The sequence below is a fragment of the Ictidomys tridecemlineatus genome, chromosome 9 (genome assembly GCF_052094955.1).
Source record: "Ictidomys tridecemlineatus isolate mIctTri1 chromosome 9, mIctTri1.hap1, whole genome shotgun sequence".
In the NCBI taxonomy this organism is placed as follows: Eukaryota; Metazoa; Chordata; class Mammalia; order Rodentia; family Sciuridae; genus Ictidomys; species Ictidomys tridecemlineatus.
Genome location: NC_135485.1, coordinates 99,991,099 through 100,018,303, shown reverse-complemented (window position 1 = coordinate 100,018,303; position 27,205 = coordinate 99,991,099). Strand labels below are relative to the sequence as shown.

Sequence of the window (27,205 nt, the reverse complement as noted above, 5' to 3'; positions counted from 1 at the left end):
ATGCCAGAGTTAGAATGTAATTTTTGTTTATTTAATTTATGCTTATTTATATTTAGCAATTTTGACAGAGCAGACTTTTCCAAGAAACATGAAAAATTAGAAAACACAGATCCCTACTGCGATCTATAGAGAATTTCTCCAATTATCAATTCAACCTGTACAGATTATACTTCCTCCAAACAAAGACACAAAAACTAAACTAGGTGTGAAGATACTGGCAAATGCCAACAATTAAAAATAAAGGTAAAAAATTACAACAGTAAGAGAAATACTTAGGATCAAATTTAATGAAATAAGTAAAAGGATTGTAGACTAAAAACCTGTAACACTGTATTAAGAGATAGATAAATTATAGAAGATATCTAAAAGCCAGTTAGTATATGAAAAAGTGTTCAGCATCTTTAGTCATTAGGGAAAAGCAAATCAAAACAACACGACATATATTCATTAGAGTGGATAAAATTAAAAGCACCAGTAAATATGAAGTGTTGGTGAGGAAGGATGTGGAGCCATCAGAATTTTGTCAATTTGCTGATATGAACGTAAAATGGTAAAACTCATCTGGAAATCAGTCTAGCAAATTCTAATCAAGCTAATATACATTTCCCTATGTCCCAGAAACTCCATTTAGTGAGTACACAGGCAGAAACATTTGTCAAAAGTCACCGAACTGTATACTTCCATGAGATACATATAGCGCTTGTAGAATATATCTCAATTAAATTGATAAAAATCTAAAACAAAGACAAAAATGTTATCACCAAGTTTATAGTGCTAAATCTTACCATTTCAATATTTTCCTTTAGGTCAGTCTTTAGTTGTTCCTTTTCTGCTGTAATACTTTCCAACATTTGTTGGAGTTCATTTTTTTCCTGTATTAAAGAACAGATCATTTTCTGTTGCTCAGTCACATCACTATCCTTAAGGTCTCCAATTAATGCCTGGCTTGTTTTAGCTTCCAAATTCTGTTTCTTATTTATGTCTCCTACCTAAAATAGAAATACATTAAAGATTTTTTAAATTTGTTCTTATTAGTTATACATGACAGTAGAATGTATTTTTTTTTTTTTTAGGAGAGAGAGAGAAAATTTTAATATTTATTGTTTAGTTTTTGGCGGACACAACATCTTTGTATGTGGTGCTGAGGATCAAAACCGGGCCGCACGCATGCCAGGCGAGCGGGCTACCACTTGAGCCACATCCTCAGCCCAGTAGAATGTATTTTGACAAATCATACATAAATGGAGCATAACTTCTCATTTGTCTGGTTGTACATGATGTAGTTATACAGGTCGTGTAATCATATATGCACTTACGGTACTAATGCCCTATTCATTCTATTATCATTTTTACCCCCATGCCTCTTCCCCTCCCTTCACTCCCCTCTTTCTGGTCCAAAATATCTCTATCCCCCTCCTCTCCCCATTGTGAATTAGCATCCACATATCAGAGAAAACATTTGGCTCTTGGTTCTTTGGATTGACTTATTTGGCTTAGCATAATATTCTCCAGTTCCATCCATTTAGCAGCAAATGCCATAATTTCATTTTTCTTTAAGGTTGAATAATAAATATTACATTGTGTATATATACCACAGGTTTTTTAAACCTTTATTTTATTTATTTATTTTTACGTTGTGCTGAGGATTGAACCCAGAGACTTGCACATGGTAGGCGAGTGCTCTAACACTGAGCCACAAACCCAGCCCCTATATACCACAGTTTTAAAGAAGAATTTCTTAAGTAGTCAATAACAATCACTTTAACATTAAACAAACACCTATCATGTATTATTATGTACCAGGCATTGCTCTCATATTTTAACACATTTAACTTTTACTACAACTTTGAGGTAGATATTATTAATTTCTGCATTTGACTGATGAGAAAGTTGGATTATAGAGGGGTAAAGTCACTTACTCAAGGTGATACAGAGAGAGGAATAGCCAGACTCAAAGGTCTGGCTCCAGAGCTTGTGAATTTTGACCTGTTCACTGATGAGAACTATCTGGACAACTATAAATATTACAATTATTTTCACGTATGATATTTTAACCTGATTTATGTATATTCATTTACTTCAAACCAATTATAAAATTAAAAGACAAATCCCTTTCCTTTCTATATATCTTCCATAAATATTGCATAACTTTCACACTAGAAGTATTTTTTCTTCTAAAGAAGGAAGAAGCAACTTTAAACTTAATCCCTTTATTTTCCCCATCTGAGTCATCTATAGCTCCTACTTCTAGTAAAGCTTCATTTTTTTCAGAACTGTTTACTTACAAAAATCATAAGTTTTATTATAAGCAGAGAATAAAATTTTGATAGAAGCTCATCTCTTTTTGTAAAAGTGTAATACATCTTTTCTCAATGTGTTTTTACATTCTGCATGTTATAATAATTTATTAATGCATAAATAAGTCATAACCAAATGTAACCTAATGAACTTTTTGGTAAAGGAAAACAAAGACTGACACTACAATTGTTTGTATGAAATTAGGGAACCATTCAGCTTCATATTGACCACACTCTACAAGTTTCTATAATATCTCTAATCACATAGCTATTACGTTTAATTCATATGGTCTGTAAAAGAATACAAAGCAGACTGAAATAGTCTTTGTAATGATACTCAAAGTACATTTCAAATCTGAACTCACTCTAGAAAGTATTTCAGCTACTATGGTTGGTTGTAAGTACAATCTAATAGACCTAATTATTTAAAAAAATGTCATTTATATGAGATGAAGTTCACTAATTGCAAAATTTAAAATTTCTATTGAGATCAACTAAAGAAAGCTAGATTTCCAGAAAGAGACACAAACAGAATTGAAAATGACTCCTTTAAGTGGATTTATGATAGACCTATCACAGCAGCCTTCTGGTTCCCAGGTAAACAGAGTGCCCCTGGGAATCCCCAGACCTACTCATTATTATATTGTTAATTCCAACATGAACATGATACCATAAAGCACAGGAAGCAAAAGTAAATATAGATAAATTTGAGTACATCAAAATTAAAAATCTACTTGAGAATAGAATACTGGTTGAAATAAGAACTTTTACAAAGAACACTTGAAGACTACAGTAGTTAATATTTTGCTTGCTTTTTCCCCCCCCTTTCCCCTCACCTCTTATATGTAATTTTGTATAACAATCAGGGTATCCTTCCATTTCCATGTAATTCCCCCTTCTCTCTCCCTTTCCCTCCTACCTCTCGTCCCTGTTTAATCTGCTCTAATGCTATCCATTTTCCTGCAAATGCCATGATTTTGTTATTTTTTTAGTGCTGAGTAATATTACATTGTGTATAAATGCCATATTTTTAAATATCTATTCATCTACTGAAGGGCATCTAGGTTGGTTCCACAGTCTAGCTATTGTCAATTATGCTGCTATGAACATCCATGTAGCTGTACCCCTATAGTATGCTCTTTTTAGGTCTTTGGGGAATAGTCTGAGAAGGGAAAGGAGAGAAATGAATTACAATAGATGGGGTAGAGAGAGAAGATGGGAAGGGAGGGGACAAGAGGGAGGATAGGAAGGGGATAGGAAAGGCAGTAAAATACAAACAGACACTAGAATGGCAGTATGTATAAACGTGGATGTGTAACCAATGTGATCCAGCAATCTGTACACATGGTAAAAATGGGAATTCATAACCCACTTGAATCAAATGTATAAAATATGATATGTTAAGAGTATTATAATGTTTTCAACAACCAATAAAAAATAAAAAAATAAAATATTATTTTATTGGAAAAAAAAATATTTGATTTTGGAAATTATCTCAGACTTTGTTCCCCTTTACCTTCTAATGGCTGCTGATTTTGCTCTTGATCATTTTATACTGCCCTATGTGAGCCCTACATCTGTAATTTTATTGTCAGCTCTCTTAAGTCCAATCTTCTACATTGATAGAGTATATGCTGTTAATTAATAAAATTTATTTCTTGTCTTCCCTCTGGAAAAAAAATATTTTGGTTGCTAAATGGAATAAGCCAGTTCCAAAAAACCAAAGATGAAGTGTTTTTCAGGATATGCAGATACTAATTCTCAATAAGCAAGGGAACAGAGTTACTTTAGATTAGGTAGAGGGGAGTAGGTATGGGAATAGGAAGGATAATAGAATGAATCAGACAGTATTATACTATGTACATACATGATTACATGACTGGTGTGATCCTACATCATGTTCAACCAGAGAATGAGAAATCCATTTATGTATGATGTGTCACAGTGCACTCTAGTATCATTCATAACTAATTAGAACAAATTTAAAAAATAAAATAAAATATAATAATGAAAGATTATTAAAAATTTTTGTTGATAATATATATCTTAAAGGTATTATGAGGAAAGTAGAAATCTAAAGTAAATCAAACCCTTGTATAAAATTATAGGCAATCCTTTTGGTAATAGATTAAACTGAACTCTACACAAGTTTAGTATAGAGAATTCTGAGGTAAACTATTTCAGTTATAATACTCAATCCTCCTTCTTAGTATTCAGAAGTTCTTTTAAAGATATTTAAAATACATCAAATCTCAGAAAATATCAGCTCTTCAAAGTTTGAACCAATACTTTTTTTGCCCTTTGCTCTTCAAATTGTAAGGGAAGTTATTTCAAAGAGAGAGTAGAGTCTTATAAAATTGTGAGTTATTACCATTGTGAATAACAAATAAAATTGAAATTACCATTACATATTTGGTGTTGGGATGTCAAAGAGAAAAATCTGAAATTAAATAACCTGTACCTTTTGCTGAAATTCATCTTTAGTTTTTCCTAGATTTTCTTCTAAAAGTGAGTTCCCAGAAGTTTCCTCAGAATTTTTCATTTTTAGTGTATTAATTGTTTCTTGGTGTTGTTTCAAAGACTCGAGAGCACTTCGTAACTGTTCTTGTGAATCTATGTTCTTGTTGAAGAAACAGAAAACAATTTCCATTTTATAGTGACCGTTTAATCATAGATAAGCAGTCTTATCAATGATGGCTCCTGTACCATGTTTGAAGAGGCTCCAATATTTGTAAAGTTTAATCATTCAAAGCCTTACCAGATTTATAGTGTCTTGAATATCACTTTTGAGTTGGTCTCTCTCAATCTGCAGGCTCTCCTGGAGTTGTTTTAGGTCATCTTTTTCTCGGGTTAAGGTTTTCACTTCTTCTAAGGCTTTCTGAAGTTTCTCAGTGATCAGTGTTGTCTCCTTTTCTACAGCTTGCAGCCTAGAATCTCTGCTTTCTAATTGTTCCTTCAGTTGTTCCACTTCATTTAACCTTTCTTGACCCTCAGTTGTTTTCTGCTGAAGCTCTTGAGTTTTGTGAGAAAGCTTTAAAATAAGAAAAAGTAAATATGACATAGTAAAAGCAGAGTTTGCTGTAGAAGATAGAAATCAAACTCAAGAAGACTGAAGATCATGTCTTTGGATATCATTTTGTACTAACCTCAGTCTTCAAAGCATCCAAACTTAAACCAAGATTCTCTGCTTCTTTAGAAAGATTTCCTATTTCCTGATTCATTCTTTCATTCTCTTTAAGGACCATTTTATATTTTTGCTCACATTCTATATGAAGGGTTTTAAAATCTTGAAATTCTTGCTCAGTGCTTTTATAATTCAACTGGGTAGTTGTTAGGTCATCTTTAGTTTTTTCAATTTCTTCCAGTAAACCTTGAATTCTACTCTCCTTATGAGCTACTTCAGAAAACAATTTGTCTTTTTCTGATGTTATTATAGAGAGCTCTTCAGATTTTTCATGGATCTATGGAAAAAATTTAGGGATGTTAGCAATGTATGATCTGCTGAATCAATTTTCAGGAAAACAAGTTTTCCTCTGGGGGAGGGGATCATTTAAATCAAGCAAAAATTTGACTGGGGAAAGGCAATATTCTTACTGTTATTTCTCTACCCTGGCCTGTTTAACTTTACCTTTAATGTTTTGTTCTCCAATGTCTTTGGGTTCTAGTAAGGATTGCATGGAGAAGGTCAACTAGTAGAAACAAGTAGGGTGTGTCATTATGTCCTTAGCTGTCATTCTAAAGTATTATGTGGCAGCAGGCATTTTATGTTTTTTCTCAGAATTTGACCTCTTTTAAAAAAAAGGTTTTGAATGCAGCTCAGATTTCTAAAAATTCGATCTATTTATAATTTAAATGATGTTTTATTATTAGAATTATCTAAAAAGCATTATTAAAGTAATTAAGTAACCCACATCTAGTTCATGGACAGTTTAATAATTGTGAAAATAAGCTAGGAATGAGGTGAGAAGGTGGAAGGAGACTAAAGGAGAAACAAAGGAAAGAAGGTAATATAGCATGGTGGCTACATTCATGGCAGATTTCTGTCACTCAACTATTAGTTTGAGAACTATTTTTTTTGGATGAAAAGTAGCATCCTCTTTTGTTCTTCTTCGCCAAAAACTTGAGAAGTGGTAGTGACTTCTTTTTGAAAGCTTATAGAATAACAAAAGAAAATGTTCCTAAAGTTCTTTAGTATGAAGTTTGCCATAAAGTAACCACTCAAATTCCTGTTATTTTAAATTGTTTTTTTAGTTGTCAATGAACCTTTAGTTTACTTACTTATTTTATTTGTGGTGCTAATAAGGATTGAACCCAGTGCCTCACGCATGTAAAGCAAATGGTCTACCATTGAGCCTCAATCCCAGCCATTGTTATCATTATTATTATAATTTTTTTTAGAAAAGTAGAAAGGGAAAAGTTGGTAGGCTCTGGACTTAGGGATCATTTCCTAGTCTAAAAGATTTATACTGATTCATAAAGCTTTATTAGTGGTGTGCCTTTATCTCGTTGCTTTTCTTTTTAAATAGATATGCAAATCTATTTATTTATTTTTTAAAATTTAATTTTGTTCTTTTTAGATATATATGAAAATAGAGTGTATTTTGACATATTATGCATACATGAAGTATACATTCCCATTCTTGTGGTTGTAAATGATGTGGAGTTATACTGGTTGTGTGCTGAGGGTCACTGCTAAGTAGGAATGACGCATCGAAATTTCCTTACCAGCGTACCCCATGTTGCTTAGAGGAAGGACTCATGGAAAAGGACTTGCCTTGGACATTCGCTGTGACATTGCATGTATGTTTGAGAAAGGTGATCTTGCTCAAGGACCAGGGTAGATCCAGGTTTAGGGTGTATCCTGCAGGTTTTAGGAAGTATCCCGCTCCTTGGGTTTAGGGCCTTCCCGATGTAGGACAATCTGGGTTTAGGGCAGTTCCAGGTTTAAGGTTATTCCTGCTGGGAATAGGGAGTATCCTGCTGCCTGAGTTCCCCTTGTGTTCTCATGGAATTCAGAAGGTTTTTGGGATTAAAAGCCTGGTGGAGTACGTGAATTGTGCGGCAGAACTTGGATTTCCCCAGAACATGTTTGTAGAGGGCTGGTGTGAATTTGGAAATAAAGAATTGCTGTTTGAATCTACTAGGTGTGAGTGGCTCCTGATCTTGTGCCCAGCCAGACTGCGGCAGTTGTGTATTCATACATGAGCACAGGAAGGTATTGCTTTCTTTTACTCAATAAAATGAAACAAAACCCTCCAAAAAGGTGAAGACTAAGGATAGGAGATGAAATTTTCTAAATATGACATTTGATGATTATAAAAATGGCTGTGACATGGATTATGTTAACAAGTATGCTGTTAAATATATTTCAAAAGTAAATTTTTTTCTATCTAGTAGCATAAGAATAAATTAGAAGATGGAATATATTCAGTACCATTGCTAACAAGTTGAATGTCTCTTGCCTGCTACTCAAAAATAAACTAGATAAAAATATTTCAGGCACTCTTTGTAAAGGTTCTTATTTCAAAACAAGGAATAATTAGTCAAAAATCCGTTTACCGCTTTCTTCAGCATTTCCATTTCAGGGGATAAAGATTTGAATTCTGAGAGTAAATCAACTTCTTTTCGTAGAGCTTCATTCTCTTTAGATTCTCTATTCAGTTCTTTCTGTAGAAATAAGAACTTTTACAAAGAACACTTGAAGACTGCAGTAGTTAATATTTTGGTTGCTAAGTACAATAAGCCAGTCCCCCCAAACCAAAGGCTAAATGTTTTCTCTGATATGCAGATACTAATTCTCAATAAGCAGGGGTACAGAGTTACTTTAGATTAGGAGTAGGAAGGATAATAGAATTAATCAGACAGTATTATACTATGTACATATATGATTACATGACTGGTGTGATCCTACATCATGTTCAATCAGAGAATGAGAAATCCATTTATGTATGATGTGTCAAAGTGCACTCTAGTGTCATTCATAATTAGAACAAATTTGAAAAATAAAAGAATAAAATATAATAATGAAAGATTATTAAAAATTTCTGTTGATAATATATATCTTAAAGGTATTATGAGGAAAGTAGAAATCTAAAGTAAATCAAACCCTTGTATAAAATTATAGGTAATCCTTTTGGTAACAGATTAAACTGAACTCTACACAAGTTTAGTATAGAGAATTCTGAGGCAAACTATTTCAGTTATAATACTCAATCCTCCTTCTTAGTATTCAGAAGTTCTTTTAAAGATATTTAAAATACATCAAATCTCAGAAAACATCAGCTCTTCAAAGTTTGAACCAATACTTTTTTTGCCCTTTGCTTTTCAAATTGTAAGGGAAGTTATTTCAAAGAGAGAGTAGAGTCTTATAAAACTGTGAGTTATTACCATTGTGAATAACAAATAAAATTGAAATTACCATTACATATTTGGTGTTGGGATGTCAAAGAGAAAAATCTGAAATTAAATAACCTGTACCTTTTGCTGAAATTCATCTTTAGTTTTTCCTAGATTTTCTTCTAAAAGTGAGTTCCCAGAAGTTTCCTCAGAATTTTTCATTTTTAGTGTATTAATTGTTTCTTGGTGTTGTTTCAAAGACTCGAGAGCACTTCGTAACTGTTCTTGTGAATCTATGTTCTTGTTGAAGAAACAGAAAACAATTTCCATTTTATAGTGACCGTTTAATCATAGATAAGCAGTCTTATCAATGATGGCTCCTGTACCATGTTTGAAGAGGCTCCAATATTTGTAAAGTTTAATCATTCAAAGCCTTACCAGATTTATAGTGTCTTGAATATCACTTTTGAGTTGGTCTCTCTCAATCTGCAGGCTCTCCTGGAGTTGTTTTAGGTCATCTTTTTCTCGGGTTAAGGTTTTCACTTCTTCTAAGGCTTTCTGAAGTTTCTCAGTGATCAGTGTTGTCTCCTTTTCTACAGCTTGCAGCCTAGAATCTCTGCTTTCTAATTGTTCCTTCAGTTGTTCCACTTCATTTAACCTTTCTTGACCCTCAGTTGTTTTCTGCTGAAGCTCTTGAGTTTTGTGAGAAAGCTTTAAAATAAGAAAAAGTAAATATGACATAGTAAAAGCAGAGTTTGCTGTAGAAGATAGAAATCAAACTCAAGAAGACTGAAGATCATGTCTTTGGATATCATTTTGTACTAACCTCAGTCTTCAAAGCATCCAAACTTAAACCAAGATTCTCTGCTTCTTTAGAAAGATTTCCTATTTCCTGATTCATTCTTTCATTCTCTTTAAGGACCATTTTATATTTTTGCTCACATTCTATATGAAGGGTTTTAAAATCTTGAAATTCTTGCTCAGTGCTTTTATAATTCAACTGGGTAGTTGTTAGGTCATCTTTAGTTTTTTCAATTTCTTCCAGTAAACCTTGAATTCTACTCTCCTTATGAGCTACTTCAGAAAACAATTTGTCTTTTTCTGATGTTATTATAGAGAGCTCTTCAGATTTTTCATGGATCTATGGAAAAAATTTAGGGATGTTAGCAATGTATGATCTGCTGAATCAATTTTCAGGAAAACAAGTTTTCCTCTGGGGGAGGGGATCATTTAAATCAAGCAAAAATTTGACTGGGGAAAGGCAATATTCTTACTGTTATTTCTCTACCCTGGCCTGTTTAACTTTACCTTTAATGTTTTGTTCTCCAATGTCTTTGGGTTCTAGTAAGGATTGCATGGAGAAGGTCAACTAGTAGAAACAAGTAGGGTGTGTCTATGTTAGCTGTCATTCTAAAGTATTATGTGGCAGCAGGCATTTTATGTTTTTTCTCAGAATTTGACCTCTTTTAAAAAAAAGGTTTTGAATGCAGCTCAGATTTCTAAAAATTCAATTTATTTATAATTTAAATGATGTTTTATTATTAGAATTATCTAAAAAGCATTATTAAAGTAATTAACTAACCCACATCCAGTTCATGGATAGTTTAATAATTGTGAAAATAAGCTAGGAATGAGGTGAGAAGGTGGAAGGAGACTAAAGGAGAAACAAAGGAAAGAAGGTAATATAGCATGGTGGCTACATTCATGGCAGATTTCTGTCACTCAACTATTAGTTTGAGAACTATTTTTTTTGGATGAAAAGTAGCATCCTCTTTTGTTCTTCTTCGCCAAAAACTTGAGAAGTGGTAGTGACTTCTTTTTGAAAGCTTATAGAATAACAAAAGAAAATGTTCCTAAAGTTCTTTAATATGAAGTTTGCCATAAAGTAACCACTCAAATTCCTGTTATTTTAAATTGTTTTTTTAGTTGTCAATGAACCTTTAGTTTACTTATTTATGGTGCTAATAAGGATTGAACCCAGTGCCTCACGCATGTAAAGCAAATGGTCCAGACAGATATACAGCAGAGTTTTACAAGAGCTTTAAAGAAGAACTAATACCAATACTGTACAATCTATTTCAGGAGACAGAAAAAGAAGGAGTACTTCCAAATTCATTCTATGAGGCCATATCACACCGATTCCCAAACCAGATAAAGACACCTCAAAGAAAGAAAACTATAGACCAATATCCCTGATGAATTTAGATGCCAAAATCCTCAAAAAAATTTTGGCAAATTGGATACAAAAATATACCAAAAAGATCGTGCACCATGACCAAGTGGGATTCATCCCTGGGATGCAAGGCTGGTTCAATATACAGAAATCAATAAATGTTATTCACTACATCAATAGACTTAAAGATAAGAACCATATGATCATCTTGATAGATGCTGAAAAAGCATTCGACAAAATATAGCATCGCTTTATGTTCAAAACTCTAGAAAAATTAGGGATAACAGGAAATTACCTCAACATGGTAAAAGCTGTATATGCTAAGCCTCAGGCCAGCATCATTCTAAATGGAGAAAAATTGAAGGCATTCCCTTTAAAATCTGGAACAAGACAGGGATGCCGTCTCTCACCACTTCTATTCAACATAGCTATTGAAACACTAGCCAGAGCAATTAGACAAAAGAGATTAAAGGCATAAATATAGTAAAAGAAGAACTTACATTAGCACTATTTGCCGATGACATGATCCTATACCTAGCAGACCCAAAAAATTCAACCAAGAAACTTCTAGAACTAGTAAATGAATTCAGCAAAGTGGCAGGATATAAAATCAATACCAATAAATCAAAAGCATTCCTGTATATCAGTGACAAATTCTCTGAAATGGAAATGAGGACAACTACTCCATTCACAATATCCTCAAAAAAAATAATATACCTGGGAATCAACTTAACAAAAGAGATGAAAGAGCTATACAAAAAAACCTACAGAACCCTGAAGAAAGAAATAGAAGAAGACCTTAGAAGATGGAAGGATATACCTTGCTCATGGATTGGTAGAATTAATATTATTAAGATGGCCATACTACCAAAAGCACTTTACACATTCGATGCAATTCCCATCAAAATCCCAATGACATTCCTTGCAGAAAAAGAAAAAGCAATCATGAATTTCATCTGGAAAAAAAGAAACCCAAAATAACTAAAGTAATTCTAAGCAGGAAGAGTGAAACTGGTGGTATCGCGATTCCAGATTTTAAACCATACTATAGAGCAATAGTAACAAAAACAGCACAGTACTGGCACCAAAACAGGCTGGTAGACTAATGGTACAAAATAGAGGACACAGAGACCAATCCACAAAATTACAACTACCCTATATTAGACAAAGGTGCTAAAACCATGCAATGGAGAAAGGATAGCATCTTCAACAAATGGTGCTGGGAGAACTGGAAATCCATACGCAACAAAAGGAAATTGAATCCCTTTCTCTCACCATGCACAAAAGTCAACTCAAAATGGATCAAGGAGCTAGGAATCAGACCAGAGATTCTGCATCTAATAGAAGATAAAGTTGGCCCTAATCTTCATCACGTGGGGGCAGGCCCCAAATTTCTTAATAAGGCACCTATAGCACAAGAGTTAAAACCAAGAATCAACAAATGGGACGAATTCAAACTAAAAAGTTTTTTCTCAGCAAGAGAAATAATATGTGAGGTGAATAGGGAGCCTACATCCTGGGAACAAATTTTTACCCCTCAAACACCAGATACAGCTCTAATCTCTAGAATATACAAAGAACTCAAAAAGTTAAACAACAAAAAAGAAAATAACCCAATCAACAAATGGGCCAAGGACTTGAACAGAAAATTCTCAGAAGAGGATATACATCAATCAACAAATACATGAAAAAATGCTCACCATCTCTAGCAATCAGAGAAATGCAAATTAAAACAGAGTACTCTAAGATGCAATCTCACTCCAATAAGATTGGCAGCCATTATGAAGTCAAACAACAATAAGTGCTGTCGAGGATGCGGGGAAAAAGGTACACTCATACATTGCTGGTGGGACTGCAAATTGGTGCAGCCAATTTGGAAAGCAGTATGGAGATTCCTTGGAAAGCTGGGAATGGAACCACCATTTGACCCAGCTATTCCCCTTCTCGGACTATACCCAAAAGACCTACAGGGACAGAGCCACATCAATGTTTTTAGCAGCACAATTCCCAATAGCTAGAATGTGGAACCAACCTAGATGCCCTTCAATAGATGAATGTATTAAAAAAAAATGTGGCATTTATACACAATGGAATAATACTCAGCACTAAAAAATAATAAAATCATGGCATTTGCAGGCAAATGGATGGCATTAGATCAGATTATGCTAAGTGAAGTTAGCCAATCCCTAAAAAACAAATGCCAAATGTCTACTCTGATATAAGGGGGGTGACTCAAAATGGAATAGGGAGGAAGAGCATGAGAAGATGATTACCACTAAATATTAGAGAAGACAGGTGGGAAGGAAAAAGAGGGAGAAGGGGAATTGCATGGAAGATGTAAGGAGAACCTCATTGTTATACAGAAAACATATATGATATTGTAATGAGAAAAAGAAAAAAAAGTGTGTCACATTAGATTGGATAGAGAGAAAGGATGGGAGAGGAGGGAAGGAGTAGGGAGGATAGGAAGGGCAGCAGAATAGACAATATGATTGAGGCATGTACATTCCATGTACGTATTATATATCAAAACGCATTCTACTGTCATGTATGACTAAAAAAAAATGAATAAAAAAAATTTCATTAAAAAAAAATCTGTCCTTGGGGGCAATTCTCAACACTTTTTGGGGTCAAGAAACCAAACAATCTCAATGTTAATTAGAGTATTAGATTTTCAAATAAAGTTATTTATTTTTGGTTTTGAAAAAATAAATTAATTAATTAAAAAAAAAAAAAAGAAAAAAAGAAAATGTTCCTAAGGTTCTTAGTGTGAAGTTTGCCATAAAGTAACCACTCAAATTCTTGTTATTTTAAATTTTTTTTTAGTTGTCAATGAACCTTTACTTTACTTATCTATTTGTGGTGTTAAGGATTGAACCCAGTGCCTCACGCATGCAAGGCAATCGGTCTACCACTGAGCCAGAATCCCAGCACTTGTTATTATTATTATTTTTTTTTAGAAAAGTAGAAAGGGAAAAGTTGGTGGGCTCTGGACTTAAGAATCATTTCCTAGTCTAAAAGATTTATACTGATTCATAAAGCTTTATTAGTGGTGCGCCTTTATCTCATTGCTTTTAGATATGCAAATCAATTTATTTATTTATTTTTTAAAATTTAATTTTGTTCTTTTTAGATATATATGAAAATAGAGTGTGTTTTGACATATTATGCATACATGAAGTATAAATTCCCATTCTTGTGGTTGTAAATGATGTGGAGTTATACTGGTTGTGTATTCATATATGAGCACAGGAAGGTATTGCTTTCTTTTACTCAATAAAATGAAACAAAACCCTCCAAAAAGGTGAAGACTAAGGATAGGAGATGAAATTTTCTAAATGTGACATTTGATGATTATAAAAATGGCTGTGACATGGATTATGTTAACAAGTATGCTGTTAAATATATTTCAAAAGTAAATTTTTTTCTATCTAGTAGCATAAGAATAAATTAGAGGATGGAATATATTCAGTACCATTGCTAACAAGTTGAATGTCTCTTGCCTGCTACTCAAAAATAAACTAGATAAAAATATTTCAGGCACTCTTTGTAAAGGTTCTTATTTCAAAACAAGGAATAATTCGTCAAAATCTGTTTACCTCTTTCCTCAGCATTTCCATTTCAGGGGATAAAGATTTGAATTCTGAGAGTAAATCAACTTCTTTTCGTAGAGCTTCACTCTCTTTAGATTCTCTATTCAGTTCTTTCTGTAGAAATAAGAACTTTTACAAAGAACACTTGAAGACTGCAGTAGTTAATATTTTGGTTGCTAAGTAGAATAAGCCAGTCCCCCCAAACCAAAGGCTAAATGTTTTCTCTGATATGTAGATACTAATTCTCAATAAGCAGGGGTACAGAGTTACTTTAGATTAGGTAGAGGGGAGTAGGTATGGGAGTAGGAAGGATAATACAATGAATCAGACAGTATTATACTATGTACATATATGATTTTTACATGACTGGTGTGATTCTATATTATGTTCAACCAGAGAATGAGAAATCCATTTATGTATGATGTGTCAAAGTGCAATCTAGTATCATTCATAACTAACTAGAACAAATTTAAAAAATAAAAGAATGAAATATAATAATGAAAGATTATTAAAAATTTCTGTTGATAATATATATCTTAAAGGTATTATGAGGAAAGTAGAAATCTAAAGTAAATCAAACCCTTGTATAAAATTATAGGTAATCCTTTTGGTAACAGATTAAACTGAACTCTACACAAGTTTAGTATAGAGAATTCTGAGGCAAACTATTTCAGTTATAATACTCAATCCTCCTTCTTAGTATTCAGAAGTTCTTTTAAAGATATTTAAAATACATCAAATCTCAGAAAACATCAGCTCTTCAAAGTTTGAACCAATACTTTTTTTGCCCTTTGCTCTTCAAATTGTAAGGGAAGTTATTTCAAAGAGAGAGTAGAGTCTTATAAAACTGTGAGTTATTACCATTGTGAATAACAAATAAAATTGAAATTACCATTACATATTTGGTGTTGGGATGTCAAAGAGAAAAATCTGAAATTAAATAACCTGTACCTTTTGCTGAAATTCATCTTTAGTTTTTCCTAGATTTTCTTCTAAAAGTGAGTTCCCAGAAGTTTCCTCAGAATTTTTCATTTTTAGTGTATTAATTGTTTCTTGGTGTTGTTTCAAAGACTCGAGAGCACTTCGTAACTGTTCTTGTGAATCTATGTTCTTGTTGAAGAAACAGAAAACAATTTCCATTTTATAGTGACCGTTTAATCATAGATAAGCAGTCTTATCAATGATGGCTCCTGTACCATGTTTGAAGAGGCTCCAATATTTGTAAAGTTTAATCATTCAAAGCCTTACCAGATTTATAGTGTCTTGAATATCACTTTTGAGTTGGTCTCTCTCAATCTGCAGGCTCTCCTGGAGTTGTTTTAGGTCATCTTTTTCTCGGGTTAAGGTTTTCACTTCTTCTAAGGCTTTCTGAAGTTTCTCAGTGATCAGTGTTGTCTCCTTTTCTACAGCTTGCAGCCTAGAATCTCTGCTTTCTAATTGTTCCTTCAGTTGTTCCACTTCATTTAACCTTTCTTGACCCTCAGTTGTTTTCTGCTGAAGCTCTTGAGTTTTGTGAGAAAGCTTTAAAATAAGAAAAAGTAAATATGACATAGTAAAAGCAGAGTTTGCTGTAGAAGATAGAAATCAAACTCAAGAAGACTGAAGATCATGTCTTTGGATATCATTTTGTACTAACCTCAGTCTTCAAAGCATCCAAACTTAAACCAAGATTCTCTGCTTCTTTAGAAAGATTTCCTATTTCCTGATTCATTCTTTCATTCTTTTCAAGGACCATTTTATATTTTTGCTCACATTCTATATGAAGGGTTTTAAAATCTTGAAATTCTTGCTCAGTGCTTTTATAATTCAACTGGGTAGTTGTTAGGTCATCTTTAGTTTTTTCAATTTCTTCCAGTAAACCTTGAATTCTACTCTCCTTATGAGCTACTTCAGAAAACAATTTGTCTTTTTCTGATGTTATTATAGAGAGCTCTTCAGATTTTTCATGGATCTATGGAAAAAATTTAGGGATGTTAGCAATGTATGATCTGCTGAATCAATTTTCAGGAAAACAAGTTTTCCTCTGGGGGAGGGGATCATTTAAATCAAGCAAAAATTTGACTGGGGAAAGGCAATATTCTTACTGTTATTTCTCTACCCTGGCCTGTTTAACTTTACCTTTAATGTTTTGTTCTCCAATGTCTTTGGGTTCTAGTAAGGATTGCATGGAGAAGGTCAACTGGTAGAAACAAGTAGGGTGTGTCTTTATGTCCTTAGCTGTCATTCTAAAGTATTATGTGGCAGCAGGCATTTTATGTTTTTTCTCAGAATTTGACCTCTTTTAAAAAAAAGGTTTTGAATGCAGCTCAGATTTCTAAAAATTCAATTTATTTATAATTTAAATGATGTTTTATTATTAGAATTATCTAAAAAGCATTATTAAAATAATTAAGTAACCCACATCCAGTTCATGAATAGTTTAATAATTGTGAAAATAAGCTAGGAAGGAGATGAGAAGGTGGAAGGAGACTAAAGGAGAAACAAAGGAAAGAAGGTTATATAGCATGGTGGCTACATTCATGGCAGATTTCTGTCACTCAACTATTATTTTGAGAACTATTTTTTTTTGGATGAAAAGTAACACCCTCTTTTGTACTTCTTCACCAAAAGGTTGAGAAGTGGTAGTGACTACTTATTGAAAGCTTATAGAATAATTAAAGAAAATGTTTCTAAGGTTCTTTATTATGAAGCTTGCCATAAAGTAACCACTCAAATTCTTGTTATTTTAAATTGTGTTTTAGTTGTCAGTGAACCTTTAGTTTACTTATTTATTTGTGGTGCTAAGGATTGAACCCAGTGCCTCACGCATGCAAGGCTTGAGTCATAATCCCACCTCTTGTTATTATTATTATGTTTTAGAAAAGTAGAAAGGGAAAAGTTGGTGGGCTCTGGACTTAAGAATCATTTCCTAGTCTAAAAGATTTATACTGATTCATAAAGCTTTATTAGTGGTGCACCTTTACCTCGTTGCTTTTCTGTTTAAATAGATATGCAAATCTATTTATTTATTTTTAAAAATTTAATTTTGTTCTTTTTAGATATATATGAAAATAGAGTGTATTTTGACATATTATGCATACATGAAATATAAATTCCCATTCTTGTGGTTGTAAATGATGTGGAGTTATACTGGTTGTGTATTCATATATGAGCACAGGAAGGTATTGCTTTCTTTTACTCAATAAAATGAAACAAAACCCTCCAAAAAGGTGAAGACTAAGGATAGGAGATGAAATTTTCTAAATGTGACATTTGATGATTATAAAAATGGCTGTGACATGGATTATGTTAACAAGTATGCTGTTAAATATATTTCAAAAGTAAATTTTTTTTTCTATCTAGTAGCATAAGAATTAGAAGATGGAATATATTCAGTACCATTGCTAACAAGTTGAATGTCTCTTGCCTGCTACTCAAAAATAAACTAGATAAAAATATTTCAGGCACTCTTTGTAAAGGTTCTTATTTCAAAACAAGGAATAATTCGTCAAAATCTGTTTACCTCTTTCCTCAGCATTTCCATTTCATGGGGTAAAGAATTCAACTCTGAGAGTAAATCAACTTCTTTTCGAAGAGCTTCATTCTCTTTAGATTCTCTATTCAGTTCTTTCTGTAGTTCAGTAATCCTTCTTTCCAATTCCAAATTACAGAGCAAATCTAGGAAGTTTTTGGTGAATTAGAGGGCCAATGTTGTCAAATAGGTAATCTAATTTTCAAAGTTCTTTAACCAACCTTTTTCAAGGTCAGATCCAGTATATTTGAAAAGTAATTTTTAAACCCTTGTGATTTGAAAATGGAAAATTTCCCATTGAAAATGGAAACTTTGTAAATTCTTAACAAAGAGTATTAAAAATGAATGTGAAGTTACTAAAAAAAAAAAATCAGTCTGGTGGATTTTTAATCATCGAAATATAGTTGTCAAATGAATTAAGGACATTTCTAGAGGAAGTCAGATTTGTAAGGAGAAGCCAGAAATTATAAAATACCTTTTGGAACTTTGCCATCTATAAGGGAGTTAAGTGTTGTTATTTCATTAAAAGCAGATTGTAATTCTTTGTCCAGGTCAACTTGCATCTTCTTTTTTGCTTCCAATTGGCTTTGATATAACTGAATGTCATTTTCCATTTGCTTGCAAGTGCTTTCAAGTTCTTTCTATTGAGGAAAAACATTGAAAATTCACAAAAATGTACTGACCATTAGAACTGTTTTTTTTTACATTTCTACATGTTTCACAAATTATTTACCATTTTCTCTTTCAGCTCCAGATTTTCACTTCTAAGAAAGGCTGATTGTTTTTTGGCATCAAGAGCTACAGTTTCAGCATCAAACAGAGTCTGTTGCATTTGTTTTAGATCTTCAGTGTTTTCCTAGACAAATTATAAAAAGCATTCAGTGAGATCTAATTTTGGTAGATAAGAAAAATACTTTAAGTACGATAATTTAACAAATTGGCTACTGTTTAATAAAAAGTTTAACAAACTATTAAAATAGTTACTTAAATTCTAATGAGAATACATAGATAGCTATTTGAAATAAAGTTTATGAAGTCATGCTCAACTATATTTTAGTTACTTATCAATTCCAACTTAAGTGCTTATCTTATGATCATGATTTTATAGTTCTTCAGAATTTCTATTAAACAACCGAAAAAATTCAAAATTTTTGAATCATTGACTTTTTATGGAAGACTGTCCCTAATTTACATTCATTGAACGACTGATATGTTGGACTTTGTATGAATGCTTCTTTATCTGTAAAATGTCCATTTCTCAAAGTTATAGAGAAATTAAGTTGATTAAAACCATGCCCAGTAGCTAGCCCAGTATGAGCATTTACTGTGGAGATGATGATGGTACACTAGAAATGTCTAGATAGTCACACAACAAAATAAACCTTATTTTTACCAATGAGTATGACAAATCCATTTTTATATTTTCTGACTTCCGAGTGTCTATGTATTTTTGTAGATTCTTAATCTGGTCTTCTTTTTCTTCAAGCAGCTTTACTTTTGAATTTAGTTCATTCTAAAAGAATCAAATAAGAATGAAACAGAAGTTAACAATTTGATTTTGAAAGTATTAAAAAGAACGTATAATTTCAATCAACAAAAAATTCAGTTATTAATATTTAAAAATACAATTCCTCTACTTAAATATAATTCCTGTATTTTCTGTAATCATGTCCAATTTATATGATATATATTTTATAGTTCTAGTTATTTATTAATAGAAATACCCACATGAATGCTCACCTCAAGATCTTGATTATATACTTCTGCATGTTTAACTAAATTCTTTAAGTTGGAAATTTCATGAATTAGTTGCATCTGTAAGAGTATGTGAACAGGCAACAGAGCAAACCAATAGTTAATAAAGCAAAAAAAAAAAGATAGCATTGATTCACTGCTTCAGAATTGACATCACCCAACAGTTAGAAGAGATTGAGAGATCAATTGTTTAAGCTACTTGCAAGAGCACCTCATTATTTAAAAATATAAGAATACCACCCAAATAAAACAAGAAAAAAATCTCAGCATGACTTCAATAATAATTATATTTTCTGTTAATAAAGCTAAAATAATGTCATTAGCAAATTAGTAAGCAGTAAAGTGGTAATCAAAATTTTACTAAATACACTTTTAATTGATTTTTGCTTTGTATAAGACATGCACACAAATCTATTCATTCAATTTTTTTTACTTACCATAAATTATCCTTGTGGTTCCACACTGACATACTTTTCAATGAGTTGTGATTTGGAATTAGGTTTAGATTAGGGTCATTTCATGTAATGACTTTACAATATTATTACTGTTCAATATAGAAGTTTGAGATTATGAAGTACATCATTTTGTTTTGTTTTATAGGAAACAGTGGAAAGAAGATGCTATTACTTTATATTGATCATATAAAGTATAAAAGTAAAAGTATTTTTTATCAAATTTTCCTTTGTATCAAAATATCTGTAGCAGAAATATTTGAGTACCAGAAAGTTTTGTATACAAATCAAGCAAATGGCAAGTAACTGAAGAAACATTTTCTCTTGAAATTACTTAATCTTTATAATTGAATAAGCTCTTGAAGAATACAATAAAATTCTGATGGAATTTAAGAAAATGCATCTTGTTTAAGTGATATTTTCTGGATGCTTAATTCAGTCTTGAGTAGTTTTAGGTTTTGGAATGTAGCAGAGTAGACATTTCTTAGGTCAGTGAAACAATGTGAGCTAACAGAAACATAATGGAGCCACACATGTAATTTAAAACTTTTTAATAGGTACATTAAAAAAAAACACAAAAAGAAATAGGTATAATTAACTTTAATATTTCACTTAACATGTCAAAAATTATTTCTCCATGTAATGAATATAAAAATATTGAAATATTTTACCTTCTATTTCTTATTCTTTTTTTTAAAGTGAATTCAGACTGACCCAATTTTTATTAATTCATTCATTTATTTATTTACTTTTTAGTTATAGTTGGACACAATATCTTTATTTTTATGTAGTGCTGAGGATCGAACTCAGTGTCTCACACATGGTAGGCAAGCGCTCCACCTGAGACACAACCCAGCCCCATACTGGCCCAATTTTAAATGCTCGATTGTCACATATAGCTATCCTACTGTACAATACAGCCTTAGATATTTGTATTGGTTTTGCTTTAAACAATAGCTCCATCTTTTATCTTTTCTTGCCTGCCTATTTCTAACTTTTATTTGGTTCTTTCTCACATTTACCAACAAGGGAGAAGCAAATAATCAATCTTTAGAAAACATTTAGGAAATAACCATTTAGAAAAATTACATTTCAGCTTATGTTTTGCTTCTCATAAGTAAAAAGATTAATTTTGTAAAGATAAAAGTGTAATCTCCAAATGAGATATTAAGATGCAGAGCATACAGAGAAAGTGTGTAAAGAGCAAACATGTTCAAAACACAGGACACGATCAATAGTTAATCCATTATGATATAAAAAAAATTGAAAATTTTACCTGTAATTGAACAGGTAAAATATTAATCCTCTTAAAAATTTCTGAGTTGTAAAAATTATTAAATAAATCAAGTTAAAATAGGTAGATGGACACATTTTCTTTTGTCCCATGAGACTGATGATATTTGACGTTTTCAATTCATCTCTCTAATGTTTAATATGTAAGCAACCATAATCACTACATTTCCACCTGAAAATTATCCATGACTTTCATGATTTTTTGACAAAATCCTTAAGAAAACCAGAGAAATGATCACCTGTTCTGAGCCATAATTTGACTTTGTTCAAAATGTTATTCAAAATATACATTTTAGTCTTCAAAATTGGAGCTCTAGACACCATCCTCTTAACTATTCCCCTATATCATCCCCTGTAATAAACCCCATCTCACTGACTAAAGTCCACTCTTCTTTTCATGACATTTTACACTTTGTTAATATGTATATTTTAAAGCAAATTGAATGAAACCCTGTGAAAAATTTTAATATAAACTTTATTTTTCTAAATACCTACAAAATGTAGGAACAACTTTAATTTCTTGATAAAATGGAAATGATAGCTTTGGCACAGAATTCTTTTTTTCTTTACAAAGAAAGAGGGTAAAAACTAAATGATGATATTAAAGATGATGTTCCTTCAGGCTACTCATATAGAAATCCGAAATCAGCTGCAACCTAATTCATATTTCAAGAATTTCAAAGTAGTGGCTCTAATTTTTGGGAGGCTCACAGGTTGCTTTTGAAGTCTGATAACAGGTATTTTTGTTTCAGAAAAATGATGGACTCAAAAATTCTGTTTGTACACTCTAGTTTAAAGACAATCTGCACTAAGGAGTCCCTGAAATCTTAGTGATAGGCTGTAGATGTGAGTGGTGGGAACATGAAAAATGAGGGGCTAATTCTATAGCCTGAGCCTATGTGGTAACGTGATAACAGTCCCCCTCCCCTGTCTCTATGTTTTTTTGTTTTTGCTTTTTGTGGTGGTGCTGGGGTTTGAACCCAGGGTCTTACACATGCTAGGCAAACATTCTACCATTGAGCCACATTCCCAGTACTCAATATGTTTTTTTTTTTTTTTTTTTAAAGAGAGAGAGAGAGAGAGAGAGAGAGAATTTTAATATTTAGTTTTCAGCAAACACAATTGTATGTGGTGCCGAGGATTGAACCTGGGCCGCACGCATGCCAGGGAGCGCGCTACTGCTTGAGTCACATCCCCAGTCCCACTCAATATGTTTTAGAGAAGCAACTTATACAAAGTTATCCTGGCCCTGATCTGATGTAAGATAATAGTCCCCAAACAAATAGCATATTATTCTCAGTGCTGAGAAATATATTTCTGAGATTGATCCTTTGATAAAAGACAGATTCCTCGCCTGGAGGCTGGTGAGCTCAATAGTCTCAAGGTCTATAAAATCAAGTTCCAGATAAAATTGTGTGGTGTGGGCCAAGATGACTAAAAGTTGCCTTTAGGTCCTTGGCACACTATTTAATCTCACTGGAATTATAAATTTTCACTCCTGTGGGTTTCATTTATATATTCAGAAGTAAGATATATGCAGCAGAGATCTAGAAACATGATATAATCCAACTGTCAATAAACAGCTAGGAGTGGGGCTTGGGCGGGATTCTCCATAAACTGTCCCTTAACCCCAATAAAACTGGGACGCAAGGAAGAGAGTTCTCTCATTTCTGAGAGGACATACTCTCCCCCCAGAGGGTGTTGCCCTCCATTTCTTCCTTCTGTTACAAACAACTCTGCTATACTTTTACGACACCTCATGTCTTACTTTAAATTTTCTCTTATGAAGACACAAGAACTGATAATAAGACCTTTGGTAGCATTAGAACAATTTTTAAGTGCCTTGAGTCTGATGATTTCTGGACTAGGTTCTCTTTACACATAGCATAATATCATATGCTTAGAAAATTTAAGTGTTTGTTTTGTTTCCAAAAATTCCATTAATCAGCTTCTTCAACTAATGGAACTAATGGAACATTCTAATAATGTTCCAACTATTTAGGAATATACATTTTAAAGAAAAATTCATTAGTACTTAGTATGCATATATAAGACAGTCAACTAGATCTTAATATTACTATTGGTCTCAGGAAATAGCTATGCTATCTGCTATAGATAAAACTTATAGCACACTAATATATATATATATATATATGTGTGTGTGTGTGTGTGTGTGTGTGTGTGTGTATGTGTGTAATATAGCAACTATAAGAAAACTATTTCCTCAAGACAAATCCATCAATAGATAGATCCATGAAAGGTTCCCTCTGATGTTTTTAAAATCTCATTCTATTATTTAAAAATAATTATATGATATTTATTTCCATAAGAGATAGATTCCCCTGCCTGGAATAATATGGATGGAACTAAATATAATATAATATTTTTATAACATTGTAAATGAAATATTTCTTTTTCTTTTTTTTTGTGGTGCTGGAGATTTAACCCAGGGCCTTGTGCATGCAAGGCAAGAACTCTACCAACTGAACTATATCCCCAGCCCCTAAACATTTCTTAAGTTCTCTAAATTGTGAGTGTGTGTGTGTGTAAAACAGCTGATCCATAATATCTCAGTATTAGAAAGAAATATCCTTAAGGAAATGATAGTTCTTTTAAAGTCTCATATTTCTCTATCTTACCTCTTGATCTTTCTCAGCTTTTCTTTCTAGAGCCTCAAATTCATCCAAATCATTTTTCTCTTTTAATTTTAATCCCATTTCTTCATTTTCTCTTCTCAGTTGTTCACAGTCTAATACCAAATTATCATACTTAGCACGGAGTGAGTTCAATTCACTTTCTAAGTTTTCCTAATGTAAACAAACAAACAAAAACAAACAATTCTACTCAGATGGAGTTCAGATCACATATTCTTTACTTCCTCAATTAAAATTTGGATTAGCTGAATATAATTTGACTTTGAGTCATTTGATGGTTTAGGCAATTCTCTTCTTCATGTCTTTATGATGGCCTATATTTTGGTAAACTATCTAATTCAGAGTAACTTACTCTATTTAAAAAGGAATAAACAAAAATCATGTAAATAAATATAAGTCTGCCTATGCCTGATAAGGAAAGTCCAACTGCAAAGGCAGAGTAATTGTTAGGAAACCCATTTCACCACAATAAAGCTCATTATTTAACTACTAATTGGTCTGACTTCTATTTCTCAGATGACTCTGAATTCAGGAAACAGAAATAGAGATCTTACTAATGACTTCTAAATCTCTAATGGTGGCTATGTTTTACCATACTTAAAGAAGCATATTTTTCCTTTCCATACTATTATGAGAAAGAGATAAAAGTATGAGTTTAAAACAACAACAAAAAACTAAGGCATTTTTTTTTCTTTCCTTTAAAAACTAACTCCTAGGTTAAGTCTCAAGGACACAAAGGCACTTTGCCTATAATACTTTATAGACATAAACTAATGATAACAATAATTATTGGCACCATAATTGTATTCCAAAATTAAAATGAAATTTTAATAAATACATTATACAACTATATGTCTTTGAACATGGACAATGTAGAAAGTAGCTTGGAATCTAAACTTATTGACTTATTCACTACAGTATTCTTTACTGCTTAGTTTTAATAAAACTATACAGTATTGGCCTTCTGTAACTATGAATTCCTCATTCAAAGATTCAATTAGCCTCAGACTGAAAATGTAGTTAGGTCTACAATGGTTGTCTCAATACTTAAAATGTAGACTTCTTTCCTTATCATTATTCCCTAAATACAGCATAACAACTACTTACACAGCATTTATATTGTATTAGCTATTACAAGTAATATAGAGATGATTTTAAACTATATGGGAAGATAGGCATAGGTTATATGAAATTATTAAGGCCTTTTCCTCTAACAGATTTCAGCATCTATGGGCTTTGGTATCAGTGGAGGTACTAGAACCCATCCAACGGATAAGGAGGAAAAACTTGTACTTTTATTTTTCTGTATTATCTAGCAAAACTATCCTACTCTGTTGTATTGTTTTATTGAATGTCTGAGAATTTTGACACTTCAAATTTTTAAAAAATTTATTCTTTTTATTTATTCATATCAGTATATTTTGACATATTTAGACAAACATGAAATATATCTTATTCTAATTAAGATCCCAGTCTTGTGGTTGTACATGATGTGGAGATTCCCTGTGTCATATTTGTATATGTTCTTAGGAAAGTTATTTCTGATTTATTCCACTGTCTTTCCTATTCCTGTCCCTCCTCCCTTTCCTTCATTTCCCTTTGCCTAAGCCACTTAACTTCTAGTTAGTCTTTTACCCCCATGCAGTTTTCCAAATCAAAACAGAAATTCTAAAAACATTATAGATACTAAGATTTGCTGGTAAAGAACTAGAAGCAATGTCTACCTCTGAGCATGTACCAGCTTTATAAAATTTTTAGACTTCCCCTAGATGTCTCATCATTATCAACCAAAATATAAAAGTGAGGGAAATCTTTGTTAGAGCATAAACTATCTCTGGTATTAAGTCAGAACTGATAATGTGCTACAACAACAAAGTCCAATAGCAAACAAATTTAAAAAGAGTAAAAAGATCATATTCTGTAAAATATATTAGGTTACCTGGCTTAGTAGCTTTGTTGCTGAATTCCATTCTATCTCAGTTAATGAATCAAGAGTATTACTGAAGACATCAGACTCTAAATAGAGAGCTAAAATTTGGGGAAGAGGAAAAATTTTTCTATGAACTTATACATAACATACCCTAATAGTCAAATTAAAGATTACAAACAAAAACAACAACAACAAAAACACTGACCAAAGGTAATAAGCTCATATTAGCTAATATGTCCTTAGTATGAATGCCAAGATAACATTAAAAACAGATGTGATATTTATATTGTTTTGTGAATTAAAATAGCTCGTTAGAATTGGTGACAAAATGTAGGATCCTTAATACAATACAGGTAAAAAAGACAGATTCTAAATATGAGATCTGATCACTGTAAGTAGATTTATAAATGCCCCTAAAAAATAGATTATATTACCAGAGATACAATTTTGAAAGATTCCTATGTAAGTGCTGCCCTTTGAAAATTGGCAAGTTTAAGGCAGATGTTATGAATACTGTACAAATTTAATTGAGCAATTAGAAGGAAAAAACAAAACAACCTGACTCATGATTCAACTACAAAATTCTTAAGAATTTTAGAAGAGTTTCGTGTTTACTTTTTCAAAATCACAAATTCTTATAATAATTTCCATTGCATTCATATCTAAAATACATACATTTTTACTTCAATGTGTTTATCACACAGAGTTATAAATGTTGGCAAAACAGGCACTCACATTCATCAATTTCTCCTAACACAGCGCTATCAGTCTTGTGTCTTCTCGTTGTTACATTTGCTGGCATATTAAATTCATTTACATAGTTTGAGTCCTTCATTTTGTTAATTTTGCCAAAGCACCAAGTAACTCTTCGTTTTCTTTTAGCCTAAAGGAAAAAAATCAAAATTACTTTACACAGATCTATGTTCAGACATCATAAAACAAGGAAACTAGCTCTTATTTTTAAAAATTATTGATTTGGTAGAATTTTTAGGTTTAGTTTAATATTTTACTTGTCTGAGGACATTCTAAAGTAAGAAAATATACTCAAAATTTTCAACTCAGTGTTTCAATCCATTACAAAGTGAATAAAACTACTGCTGACTTTACATTCTTTTTCTTTGGGATTATACTCCTTCTGTTATCTGGGCATTTGTCATTTCCACTGGCTTTCTGCTCTCAACTTCACAAATACTCAAGCCTGTTTGGTTTTA

General features: G+C 32.1%; 1 protein-coding gene across 3 annotated transcripts in view; it reads right to left on the bottom strand.

The window, feature by feature from the left end:
* Cenpe (centromere protein E) overlaps nt 1-27,205 on the bottom strand; it is an 81,556-nt gene that overhangs the window by 33,897 nt on the left and 20,454 nt on the right. For 2 of the 3 annotated variants that reach the window (XM_078021857.1, XM_078021858.1), the window contains exons 14-33: nt 26,730-26,877; nt 26,004-26,092; nt 24,050-24,217; nt 19,651-19,725; nt 19,304-19,423; nt 18,644-18,766; nt 18,386-18,551; nt 17,902-18,056; nt 16,036-16,350; nt 15,648-15,920; nt 15,351-15,509; nt 14,406-14,513; nt 9,460-9,774; nt 9,072-9,344; nt 8,775-8,933; nt 7,857-7,964; nt 5,444-5,758; nt 5,056-5,328; nt 4,759-4,917; nt 786-989 (exon numbers count right to left, since the gene is read on the bottom strand). In XM_078021857.1, the coding sequence (XP_077877983.1) occupies nt 786-989; nt 4,759-4,917; nt 5,056-5,328; nt 5,444-5,758; nt 7,857-7,964; nt 8,775-8,933; nt 9,072-9,344; nt 9,460-9,774; nt 14,406-14,513; nt 15,351-15,509; nt 15,648-15,920; nt 16,036-16,350; nt 17,902-18,056; nt 18,386-18,551; nt 18,644-18,766; nt 19,304-19,423; nt 19,651-19,725; nt 24,050-24,217; nt 26,004-26,092; nt 26,730-26,877 (3,705 nt within the window). The remainder of the gene's footprint in view (nt 1-785; nt 990-4,758; nt 4,918-5,055; nt 5,329-5,443; nt 5,759-7,856; nt 7,965-8,774; nt 8,934-9,071; nt 9,345-9,459; nt 9,775-14,405; nt 14,514-15,350; nt 15,510-15,647; nt 15,921-16,035; nt 16,351-17,901; nt 18,057-18,385; nt 18,552-18,643; nt 18,767-19,303; nt 19,424-19,650; nt 19,726-24,049; nt 24,218-26,003; nt 26,093-26,729; nt 26,878-27,205) is intronic. The other variant, XM_078021859.1, reaches the window with a different exon arrangement.